This window comes from Equus asinus, chromosome X, assembly GCF_041296235.1.
Source record: "Equus asinus isolate D_3611 breed Donkey chromosome X, EquAss-T2T_v2, whole genome shotgun sequence".
Taxonomy (NCBI): Eukaryota; Metazoa; Chordata; class Mammalia; order Perissodactyla; family Equidae; genus Equus; species Equus asinus.
The window spans coordinates 138,919,701-138,944,391 of record NC_091820.1 but is presented as its reverse complement, the minus strand read 5'-3'; the positions used below and the strand labels follow the sequence as shown (position 1 = coordinate 138,944,391).

Sequence of the window (24,691 nt, the reverse complement as noted above, 5' to 3'; positions counted from 1 at the left end):
GGGAAAGGAGCTGAAATCGCTCCCCCTTCCCGAGGCCCCGAGCTCTCTGGCGGATCGCGGGAGGCGCTCCTCCAAATAGGACCTCTGTCTCCCGGGCCGGCACCGCGCAGGCTGCACGTCCAGTGCCGCGCGTCCGGGGACCCGACGCCAGAGGTCGCCGGGAGCCAGGGACCCCCAGCCGCCTGGGTCAAGGCCCCGCCCCCGGCTTCCCGCGCCGGCTCCCGTGGCCTCCAGCCGCCCGCGCTCTCACCCAGCCCGGCTCCCCTCCTCCGCGCGCGTGCGCCCCGTCCCAGCGCCCCTCCCCCGCCGCGGGCGCGCGCGCGTGCCCGTCGTCCCGGGCGGGAGCTGGAGACGGCGGGGCCGGCTGCGGGCCGGAGAGCGGGCGCCCGGAGCGCCGGGAGCGTGTCCGGGCGAGGCGGGAGCGCGGGCGCCGACCTGGCCGCGGGCGGGAGCCGCCGTCGCGCCGCCGTCCCCCAGTCGGCGGGCCAGGCCGTGGCGCGGAGCGCGAGGGCCGGGCTCCCCGGGCCTGCGGCCATGGGCGGGAGCCGGAGGCGGCAGCCGCAGCGGCGGGCCCCGCAGGCGGGGAGGCGCGCGGCCCACGGCCCCTGACGGCCTCCAGCGGTCCGGCGCGCCCCCGCGTCTCCTGGGGGGACCGTAGCCAAGCAACGCCCGGCACGCCCGCCCATCCCCCGCCGCCCTTTTTTTCCTGGCCGGGTGCGAGGGAGCATGCCCACGCCTGGCCTCAGCCAGCTAAGAGTTAATCCCAGGGGCGTGGAGCTGCCTCCCCCGTGGGGGCGTGTCCCCCTTCCCGCTAGGCGGCCCCCCCCCCCGCGCTAGGGTATGGCCCCCGGCCCCAACCCGGGGCCCGAGGTCCCGCGCACGGGTCAGTGAAAGGCGTTTTCCCGTTCCCGCCCTCCTTCTCTCACCGGCCAGCACCATGGGATGTAATATGTGCGTGGTCCAGAAACCGGAGGAGCAGTACAAAGTGATGCTTCAGGTAGGGCGGCTGGGCCGCTGGGGTGAGGGGCGTGGGCGCCAGCAGGGGCAGAAGCCGGCCTGGGGAGAGGGCCTGGTGGAGCTGGGGCCGCAGACGTGGGAGGGCTGGAGGGCTTGAAGAGGAGGTGTGGAGCCATTCTCGCGCTCAATTTCTGGGGCTGGTGGGTGTTGGCGCTCCGTGGGAACCAGTCACAGATGGGGGGAGTTGTGTGGGGATGGGGGTGCGGGCGCATCCCTTGGGCGCCCAGACTAGATTGGAACGCGAGCCCCGGGTCCAGATCGGCACAAGTAGGGAAGTTGGGCTCGGCCCGGGTTCGGGACGCTTGCACCCCGGGCCTGGGAGTCGGGAGGCGCGGTGCTGCAGGCGCCAGAGCAGGATGGAGGGTGCATAGCAACGGGCTCCGTTCCCCGCACACGCTCGCCCAGCTGGACCCAGGGCGGGGGAGGGAGCGGGACGGCCAAATTCAGGTCCCTGCGGGCCAGAGGCGCAAGAGCACGCGGGCGGCCCGGGGCCCCGCCGACGTCTGGCCGGGGCCGAGGTGCCTACCGCGGCACCCACTCTCGCCTCTGGCCCTGCCCAAACACTGGTCTCCCAGGCCTTGGGTGCCTCGGGTGAGCGGCCGCCTCCAGGGTCAGCGGTGAGGGCCGTCTGCCGGCGGCGGTGCCCGGTCTGCTCTCTGCCTCGCAGGGCCTCAGGCCCTGGGCCGCGGGGAGCGTGGATCGGGCGGTACACGGCGGGGAAGAAGGGGAGACGCCGGGCCGCGCGCTCGGAGCCGGAGCGCAGCCCCGTGGGCCGGAGCGGGGCTTCCTTGCCTGTGCGTGGCGTGACTTCGTGAGTGTGTGCCTGTGCCCCGTCTGTGTGTGCGCGGAGGCTCCTCTGGCCCCTCGTGTGTGTACTTTCTGTGTGCGCTCTGAGAGCTGTCTAGAGAAATGTCCCGGATGGCGTGGCTTGAATCGCCCCCAGGGCTAAGTGGAGGGAGTTCAAGGTCAGAGGTTGTTGGGTCCCAGGGGCACTCCGGGCGCAGACAGGTGTACGCTTCAACTGCGGGTTTATTATCTGTTAGGATGGGGAGCAAGTGCAGGCCGGAGCTGTGTTAGCTAGGGGAAGCACCTTCCTAGCACCCCCTAGAAAAATAGGGGGAACCCCGACAGGCATCGGAGGGGGCCGGTGGAGGGGGGAGAATCAATCATCAGGTGACTGTGGATGCTGGGAGCCCAGCGTGCCTGCTGTGACTCTAGTTCCTCTGGCCACCGTTAGCGGGAGGGGCTCAGGCAGGTGGGGGAATCTTGCCCTAGCCTCGTGGTGCTCCTCATCCCCTCTCCCAGGGTGGGTCACCGGGGGCACAAGGGGCTCTCTGCTTTTCCCTTTCCCGATGGCTGCCCTCCGCCTTCTTTCTGCCATTCTCGCCCCCCACCCCCCTCCCCGACTGCTTTCTCTTGTCTCTTGTTTCTGGTGTTTGAAAATCCTGCCTGGCTATTACCATTGCCCCCTCTTGGGCTGGGTTCTGGGATGACCCAGGCCAGCACTGGGAGGCAGTGCTGTGGGAATCCCAGTGGTGGACGCTGGGGATGCCAGTGGGAGGTGGGCTGCGGTGACTGGTTGATGAGGCTATGGGATCCCATCCTCACTGCTTCCTTTCTTGGAATCATTCCATCAGATGGCAAGCTATTCCAGAGCGGGTGGCTCTTGACTTCCTTGGAGAGGGGTGGATGTAGTATTTCACTTAAGGCTGCCCATGTGTGGGTGTGTGGACAGCAGAGGGCAACCTGTGCTGCACCACAGGCTTGAAATGAGCCAAGGCTGGGGGGTGACACTGCGGTCACAAGTTGGGCTGGGACTGCCTTCAGGGAGGCTCCATGTCGGAGTGGGGCTTGAGGTAAACCTGGGCAGGAAAGCCCTGCGCCAGGCTTTCCACCTTGAGAGAGAGCCCTAAGTCCTGGGCAAGTAGGTTCTCAGGAGAAGGGCTGCTGCAGGCCGGCCGCCCACCGCTTTTTCCTGGTCTGGACTGTAGCCATCACTGACCAGTCCCTGGGGACGCTGCTCCCTTTTAAAGCTCCTGCAGAAGTTTGGACAGTATTGGAGACTAGAAGCAGTTTTAAAAGAGGAATTATCCTTTAAAATTAAGGGAAGACAAAGAGGATTGAATTTAAGAAAATCTGGAAAGTAGGGAAAACTATTAGCTACCTCGGATGATCCTGTTTCTGGGGGCTGGAGTCCCAGGCACGGCAGCAGGATCTCCTGGCCCGAGCCTCTTCTCTGAGGAGAAGGAAGTTTTTGTCCCAAAAGACCAGGCAGCTCCCAGGACCTCTTACCTGGACCAGCACTGCTTAAACATCGCTGCTCCCCCAACTTCAGTGGCACTAATCCTTGTCTCATCCATACCCGCCAGTGGCCTCTGCAGCTTACCAGACACAGTACAGCCAGAGAAATGCACAAGTGCACCTCTGCTGCTCGCTGTGTGGCTTCTTTGTGCTAAGGCTTCCGGGAGCCTCTTTCTAGATTCCCAGAGGTCTCTGAGCCCCGGGTTAAGAACACCCAAGTCTCTATCCTAGCCTTGAGTTCCAGGCCCTTTTCTCCTGATGGCTCATAGGCAGTTAAAAAAACCCTACAATTTTATTTATTTATTTATTTTTAAAGATTTCATTTTTCCTTTTTCTTCCAAAGCCCCCCGTACATAGTTGTGTATTTTTAGTTGTGGGTCCTTCTAGTTGTGGCATGTGGGAGCCCAGAATTCAAACTGGCCAAACCCTGGGCTGAACTTCACTACCCAGCCACGGGGCTGGCCCCCCTACAGCTTTATTGGGATAATTTGCATAGCCATGCGCCGCATAACGACGTTTCAGTCAACGATGGACCACATATACGACGGTGGTCTCATGAGATTAGTACCATGTAGCCTAGGTGTGTAGTAGGCTGTACCATCTTGGTTTGTGGAAGTGCACTCTATGGTGTTCGCACAACGACGAAATTACCAGAATGTATCCTGTTGTTAAGCAACACACAACTGTATATTCAGAGTGCAACCATCACCATGTCTAATTCCAGAACACTTTTGTCACCTTAGGAAACCCCATCCCCCTTAGTAGTCGAGTATCCATTTCCCGCGACACGTCCCTGCCCACCCACCCACTCATCTCCTTTCTGTCTTTGGATTTGCCTGTTCCAGACATTTCATCTAAATGGAACTATATGATATATGACCTTTTGTGTCTGGCTTTTTTTTTATTGTTTTAATTTTATTGAGGTCATAATGGTTTAGAACATTGTGTAATTTCACGTGTACATGATTATATATCGGTTTCTGTACAGACTGTGTCGTGTTCACCACCAATAGTCTAGTTTTTGTCAGTCACCATACGTATGTGCCCCTTTACCCCTTTCACCCTACCCCAACCCCCTTCCCCTATGGTAACCACCAATCTGTTCTCTTTGTCCATATGTTTATCTTCCACATATGAGTGAAATCAATTTGGTGTTTGTCTTTCTCTGTCAGACTTTTTTTTGCTTAACATAATACTCTCAAGGTCCATCCATGTTGTTGCAAATGGGATGATTTTGATTTTGTCTTTTTTTTAATTTAATTTTTTTTCGTGGAAGATTAGCCCTGAGCAAACATCTGCTGCTAATCCTCTTTTTCCTGAGGAAGACTGGCCCTGAGCTAACATCCGTGCCCATCTTCCTCTACTTTCTGTGTGGGATGCCTCCCACAGCATGGCTTGACAAGCGGTGCCATGTCCACACCGGGGATCCAAACCCGTGAACCCTGGGCTGCCGAAGCAGAACATGCGAACTTAACCGCTGTGCCACCGGGCTGGCCCTGGTTTTATCTTTCTTAATCTTTTTTATGACTAAGTAGTATTCCATTGTGTGTGTGTGTGTGCACACTGCATCTTTATCCATTCTTCCACTGATGGGCCTTGAGTTGCTTCCATTTCTTGCCTATTGTGAATAATGCAATGAACATAGGGGTGCATACATCTCTTTGAATTGTTGATTTCAAGTTCTTTGGATAAATACCTAGTAGTGGAATAGCTAGATCAGATGGTATTTCCATTTTTAATTTTTTGAGAAATCTCCGTGTTGTTTTCCATAGTGGCTGCACCAGTTTGCACTCCCACCAGCAGTGTATGAAGGTTCCCTTTTCTCCACATCCTCTCCATCACTTAGTATTTCTCATCTTGTTAATTATAACCATTCTAACGGGTGTAAGGTGATCTCTTAGTGTAGTTTTGATTTGCATTTCCCTGATGATCAGTGATGTTGTCTTTTCATGTGCCTATTGCCCATGTGTATATCTTTGCAAAAATGTCTTTTCACATCCTCTGCCCATTTTTTGATCGGGTTGTTTGTCTCTTTTGTTGTTGTGTTGTATGAGTTCTTTATATATTTTGGAAATTAACCCCTTGTCAGATATATGATTTGCAAATATTTTCTCCCAGCGGGTGGGTTGTCTTTTTGTTTTGTTCGTGGTTTCGTTTGCCTTGCAGAGGCTTTTTAGTCTGATGTAGTCCCATTTGTTTATTTTTTCTTTTGTTTCCCTTGCCTGAGTTTGTATCTGCCTGAGTTTCTTCATTTATCGTAGTGTTTTCAAGAGTCATCCATATTGTAGCATGGATGAGTACTAAGTTTCTTTTTATTGCTGAGTAATATTCCATCGTATGGCTTTACCACATAATATTTATTCAGTCATCAGTCGATGGGCACTTGGGTTGCTTCCACCTTTTGGCTATTGTGAATAATGCTGCTGTGAACATGGGTGTACAAATAGCTGTTTGAGTCCCTGCTTTCAATTTTTGGGGGTATATACCCAGAAATGGAATTGCTAGATCATATGGCAATTCTGTTTAACTTTTTGAGGAGCTGCTGAGCTGTTTTCCACACGGGCTATACCATTTTACATTTCCACCAGCAATCTAAGAGTGGTCCAATTTCTCCACATCCTCCCCAACCATGTTTTTGATTTATAGCTCTCCTGCAGGGTGTGAGGTGTTATGTCATTGTGGTTTTGATTTGCATTTCCTGATGGCTAAATGATGTAGAGCATCATTTCCTGTGTTGTTGGCCATTTGCATATCTTTTCTGGAGAAACGCCTATCTCCGTGCCCCTTCCACAGTGCTTTTACTATAGCTTTGTTAAGTAAAGTTTGAAATCAGCAAGTGTGAGTCTTCCAACTTCCATAACCTTCAAGAGTGTTGGCTGTCCTGGGTCCCGTGAGTTTCCATATCAATTTTAGGATCAGCTTGTCAATTTCTGAAAAGAAGTTAGCTGCAATTTTGTGAGAATTGCATTTAATCTGTAGATGAATTTGGGGAAATAATTAACCATGAACATGGGATGTCTTTCCATTTGGGTCTTCACTTTCTTTCAGAGTTTTGCACTTTCGTTAAATTTATTCCTGACTATTTTATTCTTTATGGTGCTATGGTAAGTGGAATTGTTTTCTTAATCCTTTACACTGTATATAAATACAATTGCTCTTTTTTTTTTTCTGAGGAAGATTAGCCCTGAGCTAACATCCGCTGCCAATCCTCCTCTTTTTGCTGAGGAAGACTGGCCCTGAGCTAACATCCATGCCCACCTTCCTCTACTTTATACGTGGGACGCCTGCTACAGCAAAGCTTTTGCCAAGCGGTGCCATGTCTGTACCTGGGATCTGAACCAGCGAACCCCGGGCCGCCGAGAAGCAGAACGTGCGAACTTAACGGCTGTGCCACCGGGTCGGCCCCTACAATTGCTTTTTGTATATTGATCCTGTATCCTGCAACCTTACTAAACTCATTTATTAGTTTTAATTGTTTTTTAGTGTATTCTTCAGGATTGTCTCTACGTAAGATCATGTCATGGGCAGAGAGTTTTACTTCCTTCCCAATTTGGTTTTACTTCCTTTCCAATCTGGATGCTTTTTTTTAAAAAGATTTTATTTTTTCTCTTTTTCTCCCCAAAGGCTCCTGGTACATAGTTGTATATTTTTTAGTTGTGGGTCCTACTAGTTGTGGCATGTGGGACGCCACCTCAGCATGGCCTGACGAGTGGTGCCGTGGCTGTGCCCAGGATCCGAACTGGTGAAACCCTGGGCCGCCGAACTGGAGTGTGCGAACCCAGCCATTCGGCCGGCCCCATCAATCTGGATGATTTTCATTTCTTTTTCTTGCCTACATGCTCTGGCTAGCACCCCCAGGACAATATTGAATAGAAGGGGCAAGAGTGGCATCCTTGCCTTGCTCCTCATCTAAGAGGGGAAAGCATCTAATCTTCACTGTTGCATATGATGTTAGCTGTGGGTTTTTCACAGATGCTCTTTATCAGGTTGTGGATGTTCCCTTCTATTCCTAGTTTGAGTGTTTTTATCATAAAGGGTGTTTGATTTTGTCAAATGCTTTTCCTGTGGCTATTGAGAGGAGCCCATGGTTTTGGCCCCTTATTCTGCTGATGTGGCGCTTTCAATGCAGCTCCATTTCTATTATCACAGTCGTGTCCTCCAAGGATCCTTAACCAGGCGTGGGCACTGGGACCGTGGGGGACCAGCTTGAAAAATCTGGAAACGACTCTGAGTAGGGGGGTTACGCATGTTGGTTTAGGAAGACGAAGGAGCCAGGTTACAAGGGGTGGAAAGGCAGGAAGCAGCCTCACCTAGCATGGAGGCACGAAACACATTTCCTGGCACCCTTGCTTGCCTGGCCTGTGTCCTTTGCTCCGACACCCTGACCCACTTGTTGCAGATCTAATCATCCCCCACTCTCTCGAGCTTGTCTTTTTGTCTCTTTGTCTTTCCCTGCCACTCCAGTCTTCCGGATCTTGGTACTCCCTCTCTGACACACCTGGCACACAGGAGGACTCTGTGACAAAGGAAACTGCCCTGTGGCCGGCCCACTGCACCCATTCCCTACAGGGCACGGCCAGACCTCTGCTCTTTCAGCCTTGAAGTTGAGTGAGTCAGGAAGGCCTGTCTTCTCTGTCCACATGAGGAGAGGCCAAAGGTCATCTCTTCACTCCTTCCGGTAGCCTTCCAGGCAGTAGCTTCCCCCAGGCGGCAGCACCCCCTCCCCAAGGCGTTCTTCCCTTCAGCACCTACTTGCCGAGCCCCCACTGTGTGCAGCCATCATCCTGTGTGCTGTGGATCACCTTGGAGCACCATGGACCCCACCCCCCGACCGGGGGTCTTTGTAAAGATTTTATTTTTCCTTTTTCTCCCAAAGCCCCCCAGTACATAGTTGTGTATTTTTAGTTGTGGGTCCTTCTAGTTGTGGCACGTGGGATGCCCCCTCAGCATGGCCTGATGAACGTTGCCATGTCCACACCCAGATTTGAACCGGCAAAACCCTGTGCCACCAAAGCAGAGCGCGCGAACTTAACCGCTCTGATGCAGGGCTGGCCCCCTGGGGGTCTTTTTATAATGGGAGAGACTGACCATGAACAGGTGGGTAACGGTGGGGGAGAGTGGGGAAGAGAGGGGCTGGTGGGGGAGAGAGGGGCCGACTGTGCTGCACATGCCTGTCCCCTCTCCCCATGACATCTTCCTCCATCCTCCTCCATCCTCCGTGGCAGCTCTTCCCACCTCCCGCTTGGGGGGGTCAGCTTCCTGTGAGCAGGGATTTGGTTCTGTCATTGTGCATTGCTGCCCCCCACCCCTAGCACTGACGCAGGCCAACCCGAAGTAGGCCCTCCGTAAATCACTGGGGAGGGCATGGATGGGGCACTGAATTCCAGTAGCCAGCATCTGCACAGGGTTACCATGCTTTACCGTCATCCCAAGACTTTAAAATGCCCTTCCTTACCTCAGTTTCAAGGACTATCTGAGCCATGGATAGAAAATTCTAGAAAATGCAAGCTAATCTATAGTGACAGCAAACAGATCAGCATTTGCAGGGATGGGTGGAAGGGAGGGATGACAAAGGACCATGAAGACACCAGGATGACGGAAATGGTGTGGTGGTGGTTTCACAGGTGTAGATATGTGCTGTATCAGAACTTTTCACGTTGTATGCTCTGAATATGTGCAGTTGATCATACGGCAGCTATACCTGTTAAAAACAAATACATGCCCATGCACCCCTATGTCCATTGCAGCATTATTCACAATAGCCAAGACGTGGAAGCAACCATAGTGCCCATCAACTGATGACTGGATAAAGAAAATATGGTATATATATATATATATATATACACACACACACACACACACACACACAATGGAATACTACTCAGCCGTAAAAAAGGATAAAATTGTCCCATTCGCAACATGGATGGACCTTGAGGGAATTATGTTAAGTGAAATAAGGCAGATAGAGAAGGACAATCTCTGTATGACTCCACTCATATGAGGAATTTAAACATGTAGACAAAGAGAACAGACTAGTGGCTACCAGGGGAAAAGGGGGGTGGGGGGTGGGGACAAAGGGTGAAGGGGTGCACCTACAACACGACTGACAAACAATGTACAACTGAAATTGCACAAGATTGTAAACTATCATAAACTCAATAAAAATTAACTTAAAAAAACCCACAACAAACAAATACATGTACACACACGCCAAAGGACAAAAGCACGTGAGGGTGCTTAGCTCAGCACGGGCCCTAGTGCCGGTGCATGTGCCAGGCTTTCTTTCCACTTCAGGGTCCCTGCCGGCGGGGAAGACAGTGTGCTGGCACTGTGGTGACACTGAACTGTTCCCAGGCACAGTGCCTCCCTTTCTTCACCTGCTAAAAGGGAATAGAGAGTGCCTGGCTCATCTTCCAGGGTCATTGCCATGGGGAATCAACACTCGGTCCCCTGGGATCTCATTTGGGAGGGGGTGGAATTGCTGCCATCAGGCCATTTGGTGGGTTGTTAAGGCATGGAAATTGCATGGAGAAGGCCTTACTCATGGACATGTCACAGTTAATGTCCAGTGACAGAAGAGTGTCCAGTGTTATTCTGAGGGTTTCTCTAATATGAAGAGAGAAAAAACACAGGAAGAAGAGCCCTGGGTAGTGAAGAAGTGTAACGGGGATAAGATTAGTTAGGAGATGGACAGATACCAAAGTGGAGGCACATTTGGTCCTTCCACACGTGAGACAAGCCACAGGAGGAGGGACTGGGAAGCTGGCGCTCGGGGCTGGCCAGTCCATGACAGGGTGTCTGCCTCTTCTGCTTGCTTTGAGCAGTGGAAACGGAAAGAACTCCATAAAGAATTTTTTTTTTTTTATTAAAGATTGGCCCTGAGCTGACATCTGTTGCCAATCTTCTTTTCTTCTTCTGCTCCCCAAAGTCCCCCCGGGACATAGTTGTATATTCTAGTTGTGAGTACCTCTGGTTGTGCTGTGAGGGACACTGCCTCAGCATGGCCTGATAGTGGTGTTGGGTCTGTGCTCAGGATCTGAATCGGTGAAACCCTGGGCTGCCGAAGCTGAGCGCGTGAACTGAACCACTCGGCCACGGGCCGGCCCCAAGAATATCGTTTTGATTACTGCTAGACCAGGGTCATGCCCTTGGGACAGCCAGGTTAACCCAGAGCTGGGTGGGTGGGAGGATGTTTTCAGTTGCCAGCCAGGGTACTTGGGAAGCTGAGAGCGTACACCCACAGGTTGATCTTGATGATGACCTCAGGCATTGCTTTGCTTTTCCATACAGGCAGCGACGGGGCATCCCTCCTTCCCAGCTGCACTCTCCGAGGCAGGGCTTGGAGGTGCTGGAGAGGCCTTCTCTCCCCTGGGTGGATGGAGCAGATTTCAGCAGACTCTAGGTGGGCACCGGCCACCCACTCAGCAGCTTTGGGGAGGGAGGATGGGGGAGGGAGAAGAGACCCTTGAAGCACTTGCCTGGTGTCAGAACCCTGTTCAGGTGTGTGCAAGTTCTCCCTGGTTCCTCGAGGGGGCACACTGGGCCAACGTGACTCCGCCCTGAGGCCCTTGTTAAAATGCAGGATCTGACTGAGCAGGTCCAGGGTGGGGCCTGGGATTCCGCCTTTCTCACGAGCTCTCAGGCCGTGTCCATGCTGCTGGTGCGCAGACCACACTCTGAGTAACGAGGATCTCTGGTGGGAACTTGGGATAAGTCATTGTCCAAGTGGGGCTCCCAGGGACATAATCTGTTCTTCCATGCCATGTCCAGCTAACTGAGCCTCCAACATACAGGCAGCTCCCCTAGGCACCCTGACACACACACCACCCCCACACTACTAAAACGGCCTTTGAGAGGAAGGCCTCCTGAGCTTCCTTCTCCCACTCCTGCTCCTGGGCAGAAAGGGTGGGCGCAGTGTTACTGGGGTAGATGGGGGCTTATCCAGGATCCTCAACTAGGGGCACGCCATTCACTGGGCCAGTCGCATGTTGATTGAGTGTACTGCTGTGTCCCTGCTAGAATTCTTACAAATTAAGACGTTTTGCAGCCCTCAGTGCAATACCTTCCAGCCAGACTCACCCTTGGATGGTGAAACCGTTAGATGAAGGTTGCTGGGCACAGGATATGCACAGGGTCTTGAGGTATTACCCCAGTTACTCGGGCATTAGGAAGGGAACATGCAACTTTGCAATGGAGAGACCTGGCAGCCACCACCTTGACCACTGAGCCTCCCCTCCCCTACAGTGGGACAGCCTGCTCCCGAGTGCCTGCTGATGGACACAGCATCCCCTGGGCGGCACACTCATCAACACGCTTAAGCTGAATCTAACAAGGGCAAATCCAGACTCTGGGACGTTCTACAAGGCAGCTGCCCTGTACTCTTCCAAGAGGTCGATGTCATGAGAGTAAAAAGAAAAAAGTGGATAGATTGTTCTAGATTAAAGGAGACTAGAGACATAACAGTTAAACTTAATGTGTGTGGTCCTTATTGGATCCCGGATCCAAGAAAAAAAGAAGGAAGGCTATAAAGGCATTAGTGGTACGGTCAGAGAGCCGTGGAAGTGACGCTGGAAGTGACGCTGGATCCGGAGCTAAGTCCAGGAGCATGTTAGGGGTGTGGTTTCCCGGGGAATGGGAGCATCGGGGTCAGCATCCTAGCTGTGAGAGTGTGTGTGTAAAAGGGAGGGGACAGGTGCAGAGAATGTGCTCTCTGGGGAGATCTGGCTCAAGGGCATGTCTGCTGTCAGATGTTCCAGCCTTCCTGTGGATTGACAGTTGTCAAAATCCAGAGTTGGGAAAATATGAATGAGAACTTCTGGTGGGCCATTGAAAAGGTAGGAGTGTGGAGAGCCTGCTCTTGGCTCAGGCCGCCCTTCTCTGGGCTGCTTTTTTCCCCTGCCCATACTCCATCTGTTTGGAGGTCCGGGTACATTTGTTTGGGCTCTGGAAGCTAGAGACACAGCTGCGTCCAAGGTGTCCCCTGGACACTCCTGACAGCTGGGAGCCAGCTGGTTCATCAGAACTCAGGGGCCAAGGCAGAGGGTAACTTCCAGTTTCTGTTCTTTCCTAGCCTCAGTTTCCTCATCTGCAGAGTCAGGTTAGAAGAGTCCTCATGTAGCAGTCGTGGGCACCCCTAGAAATTATGTAGTTAACCTCCTCCCCCTCGCCTCACCATGAGTGAAAGGGGCCTTCCCCAGGCCCGCGGCACCTCTTGTCACCCAGGCCAGGGCTCTTTTCTCAGTTCTCCCCCTCCCTCCTTCTCGCCTGCCCAGAGATTCTGGGTCTCCGAGCATTTGGGAAGTATGGCGAGCGCCTCCTACCCGGAGCCCCTAGCAGAGCTGCGCCAGGCTCCCTAGAGCAGGGCCTGGAGACCCGCCCCCACCGGGGGTTGGAGGGGGTCGCAGGAGGACTCACATCGGACACTGGGCAGTGGCCAGCCAGCGCGGGGACAAGCGCAGGAGACTGGCTGGTCTCCTGCTGCCGCCACCGCCGCCACGCGCTCTTTGTCTGCAAGCCTGGGCCGGAGAGGGGCGGGGCGGGGACGGAGTGCTCCTGGGGCCCGCCCTCCCTCCGCTGCCCGGCGCAACGCAGCCTCGCTGTGCCTCCCCCAGTGCCCGCTCCGCCTCAGGCCCAGTTGCGACTGCCCCTGCCCGCAGAGCTTCCCGCGATGCTCTCGCCAGACCCCGTGTCCCCGTGTGTTCCCTCATTGCCTCCATGTTCCCCATGTCAGTCCCCGTGTCTCCTTCACCTGCCACTGCTGTCCCTTCTCTTGCCCCCTTTCCCCTTGCCTGCCCCCCATGCCTTCCCAAGTTCTTGGTGTCTACATTTTCCCTCACTCTCTTTGGCATATGAATTTTTTTCTCTTCTGAACTTCTCCCATCAGCATTCAGACACAGTCGGGTATCTCCCCTGGAAAAACCCAAACGCAGGGCTCTCCCACAGGCCGCATTAAATCCACTGCCCCCAACCCCTCCCGCCCCCATTCTCTGCAAAAAGTCCGAAGGGCTGTGTCTACACAGGCGGGGCTCCACACCCAGCCCAGCCAGTTAGGTGTCCCCCTCCCCACCCATGCCCCTCTTCACAAATCCAGAGGGCCATTCTGCACCCAGGCTGGTCCATCCCTCCTCCCCCTCTTCCCCTCCCCTCCTCCTCCTCCTCCTCCTCCACGTGCTCTCCTCTCTGGCTGACTGGAAGCTCTGGGTCTCTCTGCACCCCTCAGTGTCTCTGAGCTACACTTAGTCTCCAGGTGATCTCCGTCTCTTGATTTTAAATTAAGAACAATCCCTAGTTGAATTCAATAACAGTGGCCATGTGATGCTTGTTTGGTGGCTTGGGTTTGGGACACATGTAGGTGGAGTAGGGCACTGGAGATGTCTGCAGGTGTCAGGAACTTCAAATCTGAGATAAAAATTTGCATTGAATAAAACATGCCCATTTCCTGTCCTCCCCAACCCCCAGGTGCCTGCCTCAGTTGTCCTCACTTCTGTAAGGGCACCCGTGGTGTGGTCTCTGGATCTGGGCGGCAGCTTTATTTTTATTGTGGGAAAATATGTATGACATAAAATTTACCATTAGTGATGTTTAGCACATTCACAGTGTTGCACAACTATCACTGCTATCTAGTTCCAGAACATTTCGTCACCCCAAAGGAAACGGCCGTACCCATTGAGCAGGCGCTCCCCATTCTCCCTTCCTCAGCCCCCTTCCTCAGCCCGGGACAACCACTAATCTGCTTTCTGTCCCTGTGGATTTACCTGTTCTGGTATCATTTGGCTGGTCTGTTTCTGTCCATGTTGTAGCAGGTGTCAAGACTTCATTCCTTTATGTGGTTGAAGAATCCACTGTGGGATGGTACCACGTTATGTTGATCCATCTGTTGGTGGATGTGTAGGTTGCTTCCAAATTGGGGCGGTTGTGAATAATGCTGCAGTGAACTTTTGTGTCCGAGTTTGTGTTTGGATGCCTGTTTCCAGTTCTTGTGGGATTGCTAGATCATAGGACATGTCTAGACTGTTTTCCACATCCACTGCTCCATTTTACATTCCCACAAGCATGTGGGACTGTTCAGTTTCTCCATGTCCTCAGCAATACTCCTTTGCCAGTTTTTGACTCCAGCCATCCTAGTAGGTGTGAGGTGCTACTCATTGTGGTTTTCATTTGCGTTTCCCTGATGACTAGTGATGTCTGTTTAGCATCTTCTCTTGTGCTTGTTAGGTGTCCCTCCTCCCTCCCTGTCCTTGTCCCTAGCTAAGCAGCAGGTCCTGGCAGCCCCCATCTCCACTCCCACCCCCCAAGCCAAGCCACCACCATCTCTTGCCTGGGCCACTGCAGTTGCCTGCTGGTCTGTCTCCTGCCTCTGCTCTGTCCCCTATGTCCATTCTCACGGAGGTCAGGGTGACAGCTGGCCTCCCCTGTGCACATTCTCCAGAAGCACCAAGGCATTCCATCCTAGGGCTTAGCATTGGTGGGAACATTCTACGCAGTCCCTAGCATGGCTGGCTCCTTGTCATCATTCAAGTCTCAGTTCAGGTATCCCCAGAGAGCCTGTCCCTGCGCACTAGATCTAAAGCAGCACCCCCTCCTGCTCCCCGCTTGCCCCGCCCCGCCGCCGGCATTTTCCACCACGGAACTCAGTGTTCCGAACTCCATGTGAAATGGCCTTATTTGCGCATTTCTTGCCCAGGATCACGTCTGTCTTGTCCGCAGCTCTCCCCCCTCAGTTCTGTCAGTGCTCAGATGAGTGTTGGCTCTGAGAGGGCAGTGGGGCTGCCATGTTCGGAAACACGTGCCCTCTTCCTTCCTCTGGTTCCCAGCGGATCAGGGATGTAAGGGATCACTTGTGCACATAACACACGTGCTGGCCTTACCTCCTGGGCACTCCACCACTGCCCTTCTGAGATGCAGCTTTGTCCCTTCCCCTCCCGCCTTCTAAGCAGGGCCCTTGGGGGAGGGAGGTATGTGCTGGCTCCCACAGCTAGAAGCAGTCTGCTTCTCAGCCTTCTAAAGGGCACCCAGGGGAGAGGGGCCCCTCCCTCCCCTGCTTCCCTGGCCTCATTCTCTGCTGTCTCCTCTGCTCCCTGGAGAAGCCGGTTGGAGACGGCACAGCATGGGCTTGTCCTAGGAATCCCTTGTTCTCAGCCACCCTCAGAGCACAGGAGCAGCAGGCAGCGGCCCAGGCACCTAGACTTCCTGGCCCTGGGTGCAGTAGCCTCTGATGCCCCACCTGCTGGGGCCCCTCACCTTTCTTGCTCACCCCAACATGTTTGATTGTTAGACAGGTCTTCCCTTGCCCACTACAACTCCCTCCCGACCCTGCTATTGAGCTTGGGTTGACTCAGGTCCTTGCCCCAGCTATGTCTTTTCTCCCTCTACCCACCCCCGCCTCCTCCCACCCTGGCCTCACTTCCTGGCTGGCCACAGTGCTGCTGGGAGGGGTCGTGCCCCAGGGGCCTGGCTTGGGTTGAGGGGCTGGGATGGGCACTGGGGTGCCAACTGGGCATAGGCTGCCTCTGAAGACAGACCTGGGGGCCTTCCAGCTCTGCCTTCCCGCATCATTGGCTGGTGCCTAGGGAGTCAGTGTCCCCTCACCTCTGGCCTCTTGTCCTCTTCTGCTCAGGCACTGGGTGGGGGGAGATTGCGGCCCATACCCTCACCGCCTACAGAACACTTCCTGCAAATGCGATCCTAAAGGGAGCCAGTGGGGCTATGATGGGGGGATAAGGGAGAGGGAGGGTGTAGGCTCAGTCCTGTTCCTGGCCTGAGGCCCAGCCCACTGAGGCTAACTGGCCAGTCCTTCTCCAGCCTTCCAGAACCAGCTTCCCAGTGCTCCCTGGAGTGGGCGTGAGACCCTCTTGTCCACCTCCCCTAGGGGGTGGTGGGCTGTGATTCACCCCCACCCAGTCCCAGAGGTCCTGAGGTGAAGGCCCTCCCCCCGCCTGGAGCCCACAGCTCAAGGGTCCCCTGGGGCCTCTTTCACTCACTCTGGGCCTCCAGGCTCCTAGGAGCCACCTCTTCCTTTTTCAGGACACCTGGGCAGGAGGTTGAAGGCAGTAGGGGGAGAAAGCAGTGCCTCCTGAGTCTCTTCACGGTCTGGATGTGAAGTCTGATGTGACCTCTTTGCCACTGCTCTCCTTGGATCGGCTCCCAGGGGCCCGTGCCCAGAGGCTGCAGTCCCAGCCTGGGCTGCCCAGGGGCCAGGAGTACAAACCAGCCGACCGCCACAGAGCCTGGGGCCTCGGGAAACTGAGAAAACCTCAGAACAGATCGCAGGCTAGCTTGCTTTTGCATTTTCTCTCTGATTAGAAGAGTGTTCATTGGAGAAGATGCTTGCAGCACCTAGAAATACTCTCTCCTAAGGATAACTGCTGCCAATGACGTTTCTCCGTTTTCATGAATGTCCTTCCAGTCTTTAGGGAAAGTGTTGTGTAATATTTGATACATACCCACATACCACTGAATGACGCGCATCCATGCACCATAGCTGTAAACGCCCTGGGCGCCCGCCCTCCCTGCAGGCTCGCCCCTCCCTGCCTCCCTGCCTGCCCCCATCCAGCTGCTTCCCACTCACTGAGATCTGCACACTCAGAATGGGGGTCCCACTGATTTAAGCAGGTCTTTTTGCTTAATATTTTATCAGGAGAATTTTCCAGCAATGCTATTTTTTTGAAGTTTGTAACATTTTTTCAGAAAACAATATAGCCACGTTATATAAAGTTTGGAAAAAAGAAAAAAGATCTCAGATTTCCATTACCCTCACACAATGTAAATTCTTTCCCAGCCTTTTTCCATAAACATATTTTATATGGTAATTATCATAGTTCATGTGTCTTTGTGTATCTTTTTTGTGAAACAGGCTTGTTATTGGAAGACTCCAGTAAGGCAGCTGTATACACTTGAATGAGGTAGACACTTCTGCTTAAGATTGCTGTAAAGTTTTTGGCATTAGAAATAATCTGGCACCTCAGTAAGTTAAATATAGAGGGATCCTATGGCCCAGCAATTCCACTCCTAGGCACACACCCCAATGATGTGAAAACTGACACTCACACGAACACTTGTACACGAATGTTCACAGCAGCACTATTCACGACAGCCAACGGGGGAAGCACACAATGTCTATTGATGGATGAAGGGATAAACAAAATGTGGTCTGTGCACACAATGGAATATTATGGAATACAATGGAATATTATTTAGCCATAAAAGGAATGAAGTACTAATGGGCTTGCTGCAATATGGATGAACCTAGAAAACACACTAAGGAAGATGCCAGACACAGACGATGTATTGTAGGATTCTCTTCATATGAAATATCCAGATGGAAAGGAGATTGGTTGGTGCCAGGGTCTGGGGGCTGGGGTAAATGTGGAGAGAATGAGTAGGGGGTCTCCTTTTGCGGGGATTGAAAATGTCCTGGAAGAAGGTAGAGGTGATGATGGTTGCACAACAATGTGAATGCGCTAAATGCCCCTGAATTGTACACTTTAAATGGTAAGTTTCATATTAGGTATATTTTACCACAGTGAAAAAATAACGGTGCTCTGAACATCCTTGTAATTAATGTAATACCTATTATTATTATTTTAGGATCTATTACTTAGAGCAAATTTACTGGATCAAAGGGAATGATGAATATTTTCAAAGTTCTTTATAGTTATTGACAAATTCCTCCAGAAAGTTTTCATTTTACACTCTGGGGTAGGAATCAGACTGAGAGTCTGTGAGCGGGTGATGGAGTCAGCCAGGATGAGGGACACTCAGTGCCATGGGGTCTGGAGGTGGCCACTGCTCTTGAGCGCAATGGAGACTGGCTTTCAGGTGTTTCCAGGGCCCCCAGGATCCAGGGCAGTAGAGTGCTCTCTTGGTGTGTAAATAGGAACCAGTTCGTCCGCAAGCAGAGTGTGAGGGCCACCTGGGACACATTTGGGCCAAGGGGCACCTCTAAGGCTCACATCCCATCCGGTGCGCCCCGCCCCTGCCCAGCAGGGCGAGGGTCCCTTTCAGCAGAGCCTGCACTGGAGTGAAGTGACTTCCAGCTCTGCTGGGATTGGGTAGGAGCTGCAGTCCCTGGGGCCGCCTGCTTGGGCCCATCCCAGCAGCAGGAAATGGATCCCTGTGGAGCCGGATGTTGGCTCCCCGAGTAGAGTGTCAGGCAAGGCAGCGCTTTAGTGGGTGCACGCTATGAAACCAACAGGACTGGCTGCCAAAAGGGAGTTTCTAGCCAAGGCAAAGACTAATGCCTGGCACATGATGGCAAGGCCACACAGCCCGCCAAGGAGTGCTGGAGAAGATGAGAGCTGTTGGGAACTGGGACTAGGGAGGACGTGGGACATTCAAGTGGGCTTCAGGTTGTGAAGTGTTGGAAGATAAAGTGGGTTTCTTCTGAATTGTTCCAAAGGAGAGAGGTTTGCGCTTGGTGAAGGCAACATCTCGTAGTGAGGGTTTTCTGACAACGGGCTCCACCAGACGGATTGCTCTCCCCCAACTGGAAGGGCTCCTGCTGAGGCTGCCTCCTCACTGGGTTCCTTCTGCATGTCAGAAGTGGCCAGGCCGGGCTGGCCCCGTGGCCGAGTGGTGAAGTTCACGCGCTCCGCTGCAGGCGGCCCAGTGTTTTGTTGGTTTGAATCCTGAGTGCGGACATGGCACTGCTCATCAAACCATGTTGGTATCATCCCACATGCCACAACTAGAAGGACCCACAACGAAGAATATACAACTATGTACTGGGGGGCTTTGGGGAGAAAAAGGAAAAAATTAAAAAATCTTTAAAAAAAAAAAAAAATGAAGTGGCCAGGCCCCTGCCCTCAGGCGCCCGGGCCTGGAGGTGGGCCATGGAAGCAGAGCTGAGGGTCACCTTCTCTGGGGAAGTTCTGGGAAGGCTGGCTGGGGCCCCTCGGGGCCTGGCTTCCCCTCTGAGCTGAGGACATGCTGTCTGTTCTCTGTCTCGGCCTGGGCCTCCCCATGCCCATCCAGAGCTCATGGACGTCAGTCACATGGCCATCAAGCCACGCCCACAGGTTTGGTCTCCTGCCAGTCCGGTCCGGTCGGGGTGGGCCAGGCACTCAGCAAGCTCAGCAAGGGCCTCAGCCAGTGTGTCTGCTTCTCAGCGGGCGTCGCTCTTCCCTGAGGATGGCCGGCCTGGGCACCTGGTCTTGAGTGGGTGTAGGCGACAGGAGTGGGGGCAGGAAGTGATGAGCAAGTGCCAGGGAAGAAGGGTGTGTGAGGGGGTGGGAAGGAGTGGCAGCCGGGAGAGTTGGGGGTGGGGGGGTGGGGAAGAAGGCACTACAGAGCCCCCGGCAAATGAATAATTTACTAGGAGGAGAATGACACAGGCTGACACTTAGTGCTTAGTGGGAGGTGGCAGGGGGAGGGAGGGGAAGAGAGACCTTCTGGAAGGAGAAGAGGGTTCAACACAGGGTCATAGACCTGCCCCTACAGCCAACAATCCCTACCCCACACTCGCACCCAGACCCCCACATCCACTCCAGCCACAAACACCACCCCCACACTCTCTACCCACACCCCTACCGCCAGACCCCTGCACCTCAGCCAAGGCCCCACCCATGCCCCTATCTCCACCCCCATCCACCTATACTTACGTACCCTCTGCCCCCCGACATGGGTAGCCACCTCCCAAGCATCCTCATCCCCGCTCTGCCCCACACCAGGCCTGAGATGCTGGTGCTCCTCAGGGCCCTCCAGCTGCTCTGCAGAAACTCTGAACTCTGAACGGAAGGCACCTAACTGGTGAGTGCAGCCCAGCTCCTCCACTCATCAGCTGAAGGATGCTGGTTCCTCATCTGTGAAATGAAGATCCGCTTAGTGCCTGTTTCATAGGGCTGTGCAGGGCACTCAGAAGTAACCTGCGTAAAGCACTCGGAACGGAGCCTGGCAGAGTCACCCATTACTAAACCAGTAGCTATTGTTACTGGTTTGTGACTATTAGCAATAATAGCAATGCCACTCTTGCCAGTGTATCTACTACCCAGGCTAGAAAGCTCCATGCCCCCAAGTCCCCAAGTCTCACCCATTCCACCTCCTAATGGGTGATGACAGCAAGAGCTGCCCAGCTTGCCTCTCTCACCCTGGCTGCCCCTCCATGTTGGAGTATTGTGAAATCTTCTTCTCAAACTTCCAGAAATGTACCGGGCATCACTTTGGCATTGCGCATGCGCTGCCACCCAACCTCGAGTTGGGCCTTGTTGGCCTCAGCATTTTTCTCTTCAAAAGGTATCAAAGGCAGGTCCCTGACCCCATTCCTCCCCTTTCCTCTCCGGAGGGATTCAGGTCTGTCATTCTGATGTGTTTTCCACTCCTTATGCTATTAGTGAGCATGGGTGTTTCCGTAAACCACATGTACGAACATGCCATGACTTCTGATCCATTCTACCAATGGTGGACTCTTGGGCTGTTTCCAGTGTTGGCTGTTAAGACAATGCTGCTCATCTCTCAGTGTCCTGAGCGGGCATCTTCTCAAGGGCTCATGGGACAGTCTGGGCTCCCTTTTCTGGGAATGCCTGTTTTCCTGTTAAGTTGTTTGTATTTTCTTAGTGTTTTGTAGGAATTCTTTATTCTGGATAATCCCTTATCAGTTCTACACATTGTAAGGATCTTTTTTTTTTTAAAAGATTTTATTTTTCCTTTTTCTCCCCAAAGTCCTCTGGTACATAGTTGTATATTTTTAGTTGTGGGTCCTTCTAGTTGTGGCATGTGGGACGCTGCCTCAGCATGATCTGATGAGCAGTGCCGTGTCCGCACCCAGGATCCGAACCGGCGAAAGCCTGGGCCACCGAAGTGGGGTGCACGAACTTAACCACTCGGCCACTGGGCCGGCCCTTGTAAGGATCTTTTCTTAGCCTATCTTACCTTCTCATTGTGTTGATGGTGTCTTTTGTTGTCCAGAAGTTTTAGATTATTTTTTTAAAGATTGGCACCTGAGCTAACAATTGTTGCCAATCTTTTTTTCTTCTCCTCCTCAAAGCCCCCAGTACATAGTTGTGTATTCTAGTTGTGGGTCCTTCTAGTTGTGGCATGTGGGACGCCACCTCAGCATGACCTGACGAGCGGTGCCATGTCCTTGCCCAGGATCTGAGCCGCCGAAGCAGAGTGCCTAACTTAACCACTCAGCCACGGGGCTGGCCCCCAGAAGTTTTACATTTTAACATAGTGAAATTTATATCTTTCCCATTCTTGTCTGCCCTTTTTTTTTTTAAGGATTTTTTTATTTCGTTTTTCTCCCCAAATCCCCCCAATACATAGTTGTATATTTTAGTTGTGAGTCCTTCTAGTTGTGGCATGTGGGCCGCCGCCTCAGCATGGCCTGATGAGCGGAGCCATGTCCGCGCCCAGGATCTGAACTGGCGAAAGCCTGGGCTGCCGAAGTGGAGCACATGAACTTACCCACTGGGCCACGGGGCTGGCCCCTGCCCATTTTTTATCTTAGGAAGTGCTTCTCTATCTCAACATCGTAAAGATGTCATTCCCTCACTCCCAAGAGCGGTTCTGCTGTGTCCATTTAGGTCCCTCGATCCACTCTGAATTGCCTGGTGGGGGCTTGGGGTGCTGGCGGCAGGGGAGATGGTGAACTGCCGTGGGTCCTGGGTGTCTTCGTGGGGAGAGCCTCCAGTGTGTGGAGACATTTGCATGTGGCCTGAGGGGGACTCTGAGGGGAGACCGGAGCGGAGACCTTGAGCGTGCAGTCTGAAGGTCAGGGACATTTTTATGGTGGCTTTGCCAGTGCACGTCTTCTTCTACCTCAGGACAGGACGACTGGGTGAGGGCACTGGATCCTTACTGTGTGCCTGGCCCCACGCTGCTTTGCTCGTGGCCCCATAGTTCCCCATCTTGTTGGTAGCCCTCACCCCATCTGGGAGGGGCTCATCTCCTACTTGTCATGGCCTGTCTCTGTCTTGCCCGTCCTCATTAGCTCTTGAGGCCCACCATGACTGAAGAGGAGAAGGAGGGGGCTGAAGGAGCCCGTGGCGCCCGCCTGCAGGAGTGGCCCCGAGTCCAAGCCTCTGCACAAGTGCTGCATGGGCCAAAGGAGAAGGCTGCCGGGCTGTCGCAGGCATCCCTCTGATGGCCCCATCTGAGGTGCTGAGGCTGTGCCTGTGCCCATCCCCCTCTTGACTCCCAGCTCCCCCTGCACTCCCCTCCCACTGCCTGGACCAAGTTTCCATAGCAACACTGCTACTGGGTAAAGGTTCCAGGGAGAAAGACATTCCTGCGTTTTTCAGTGTCACCTGAGTGTCCCATTGCACACTTGTCACCCTGGCCCGGGAGTTTCCCCCTCAGAGATCCTGAGATTAGCCCAGCCCTTCTGCTTCTTAAGGAAGTCTTTGGCTTAAGGGCAGTGGGGAGCTGGTAAATGTTCTGAAACAATAAGCCGTCGTTTGGAGTGTTCGCTGATTTTCGTGGTGTAAATATTTCCTTGGTGTGAATACTCCCACCACAGCCACCGCTGTGATGTCCTGGGACATTGAGTTGGGAAGAGATGCGCAGTTACCCACCATTATATGGTATCTCCTCCTTCCAGACACACTAGGCATAAGTGACCCGAAGAGCACAGATAACAGGAAAGTGTAGTAAACTAATCAGAAAGCCATGGGCTTGGAGTATTTATTGCCTTTGTTTATAACTAAAAAGTTTATACCATTGAAATGTTGATAACGACATTTAGAGAAGAAAAAAAGATTGGCAACAATTGTTAGCTCAGGTGCCAATCTTTAAAAAAAAAAATCTAAAACTTCTGGACAACAAAAGACACCATCAACACAATGAGAAGGTAAGATAGGCTAAGAAAAGACCCTTACAGCCCTGTGTCTGTGTACCTTCCCCCCAATTGGCTCGCAAACTTTCCTGACAGTTTCACCCATCGGCTCTGCTAAGGGCTTCAAGGCCATTTCTCACATTTCCTCTGTCAGCAGCCTTTCCCAGACTGCCCTTCCCAAATACTCCCCTGCAGCTGGCCCCGTCTTCTGGGCGCTCAGCTGCGTACCCTCTGTTCCAGCCTGCCTTTCTAACTGCAGCCTCTCTGGCTGTACCAGACCCCTCAATCTGACCACATTCTTCACACTTACCATCCGTTGGAAACAGATACCTTCTTTGCTGACAAGCTGTCCTTGATACTCTTTGATCCAATAATTCCACTTCTAGAAATTTTCTTTAACGTAACAACCGTAGGTTACACAAAGATATACATAGAAAATATGTACAGAACGTATGAAAAATGTCTTTGCAACCTTCTTTATAATAAAACAAAATTGAAAACCATTTTAGTGATGGACATTAGAGACTGAGCCAATACACACGAGCTGGTGTGCTCTGAGCCCTGGGGCCCTGGAGTTGCAAAATGATCAGCGGTGGAAAGTCTAGGAAGGAAAGTTGCCCGACACATTCCCAGCAGTCACACCCCTGAGATCCTGAGTGAGTTTTGTTTTCTTCCTTATGGTTGTCTGTACTTTTCAAATGTTCTACAATGAACCTTTGTTTCTTTTATAATTAGACAAAATTGGTTAAAAAACATCTTTTCCTGGAGCTGGCCCCATGGCCGAGTGGTTGAGTTCGCGCGCTCCACTTTGGCGGCCTTTGTTCAGATCCTGGGTGCAGACACGGCACCGCTCCTCAGGCCATCCTGAGGTGGTGTTGCACATGGCACAACCAGAGGGACCTACAACTAGAATATACAACTATGTACTGGGGGGGTTTGGGGAGAAGAATAAAAAGAAAAGAAAAAGGAAGAAGATTGGCAACAGATTTTAGCTCAGGTGCCAATCTTTAAAAAAAATCTTTTCCAACTATGGAAAGTATGGGGAGAGGGGAGACATAAAAGCTGAAATTATTATTTACAAGGACATAATCAAGTCGCAGAAAGGTAATTATTCAGGTTCCGTGGCTCAGAGGAGCCACCGGCTGGCCAGGGGTCCCCGTGGACACCCTGTGCTTTGCTGAGACAGCCCGGTCCTCCTGGGACAGCCTCCAGGAGCTGGTGGGTTACGCTGCAGCAGAGGGGATGCGATTTCCTGGTTGGATTGGGCATCTCTGTGAAGAAGCCCATCCCCCTGAGACAGCCAGGGAGGGCAGGGCCACTGTGAGGATGTGAAGACTGGGACACCCAGGGAAACAGAAAGGGCTCTCATTTTCCGCAGCCCTGTGTCTGTGTGCCTTCCCCAACTGGGGACCTTCTCACTTCATCCTCCAGAAGCTCTGTCCCTGGGCAGGCGCTGGCTCCGTGGGCCTGCACTATCCACGCTGCCTGTTGGGGACCTCGCTTCTGCCTGCAAGCCAGCCACCCTGCCTCTTCCTGGCCCCTCTCCTTGCCCTGACGAAGGCCAGGGGCCACCTGCTCAGGGAGCCTTCCCTATGCTCTTTTCTA

The 24,691-nt window shown here is 53.2% G+C and overlaps 1 protein-coding gene across 3 annotated transcripts in view; it reads left to right on the top strand.

Moving 5' to 3' along the window:
- The first annotated feature begins 795 nt into the window (after positions 1–795).
- PDZD4 (PDZ domain containing 4) overlaps positions 796–24,691 on the top strand; it is a 32,334-nt gene continuing 8,438 nt past the window's right edge. For all 3 annotated transcript variants that reach the window (XM_044763877.2, XM_044763873.2, XM_044763872.2), the window contains exon 1: positions 796–997. In XM_044763877.2, the coding sequence (XP_044619812.1) occupies positions 938–997 (60 nt within the window). In that variant the 5' untranslated portion in view covers positions 796–937. The remainder of the gene's footprint in view (positions 998–24,691) is intronic.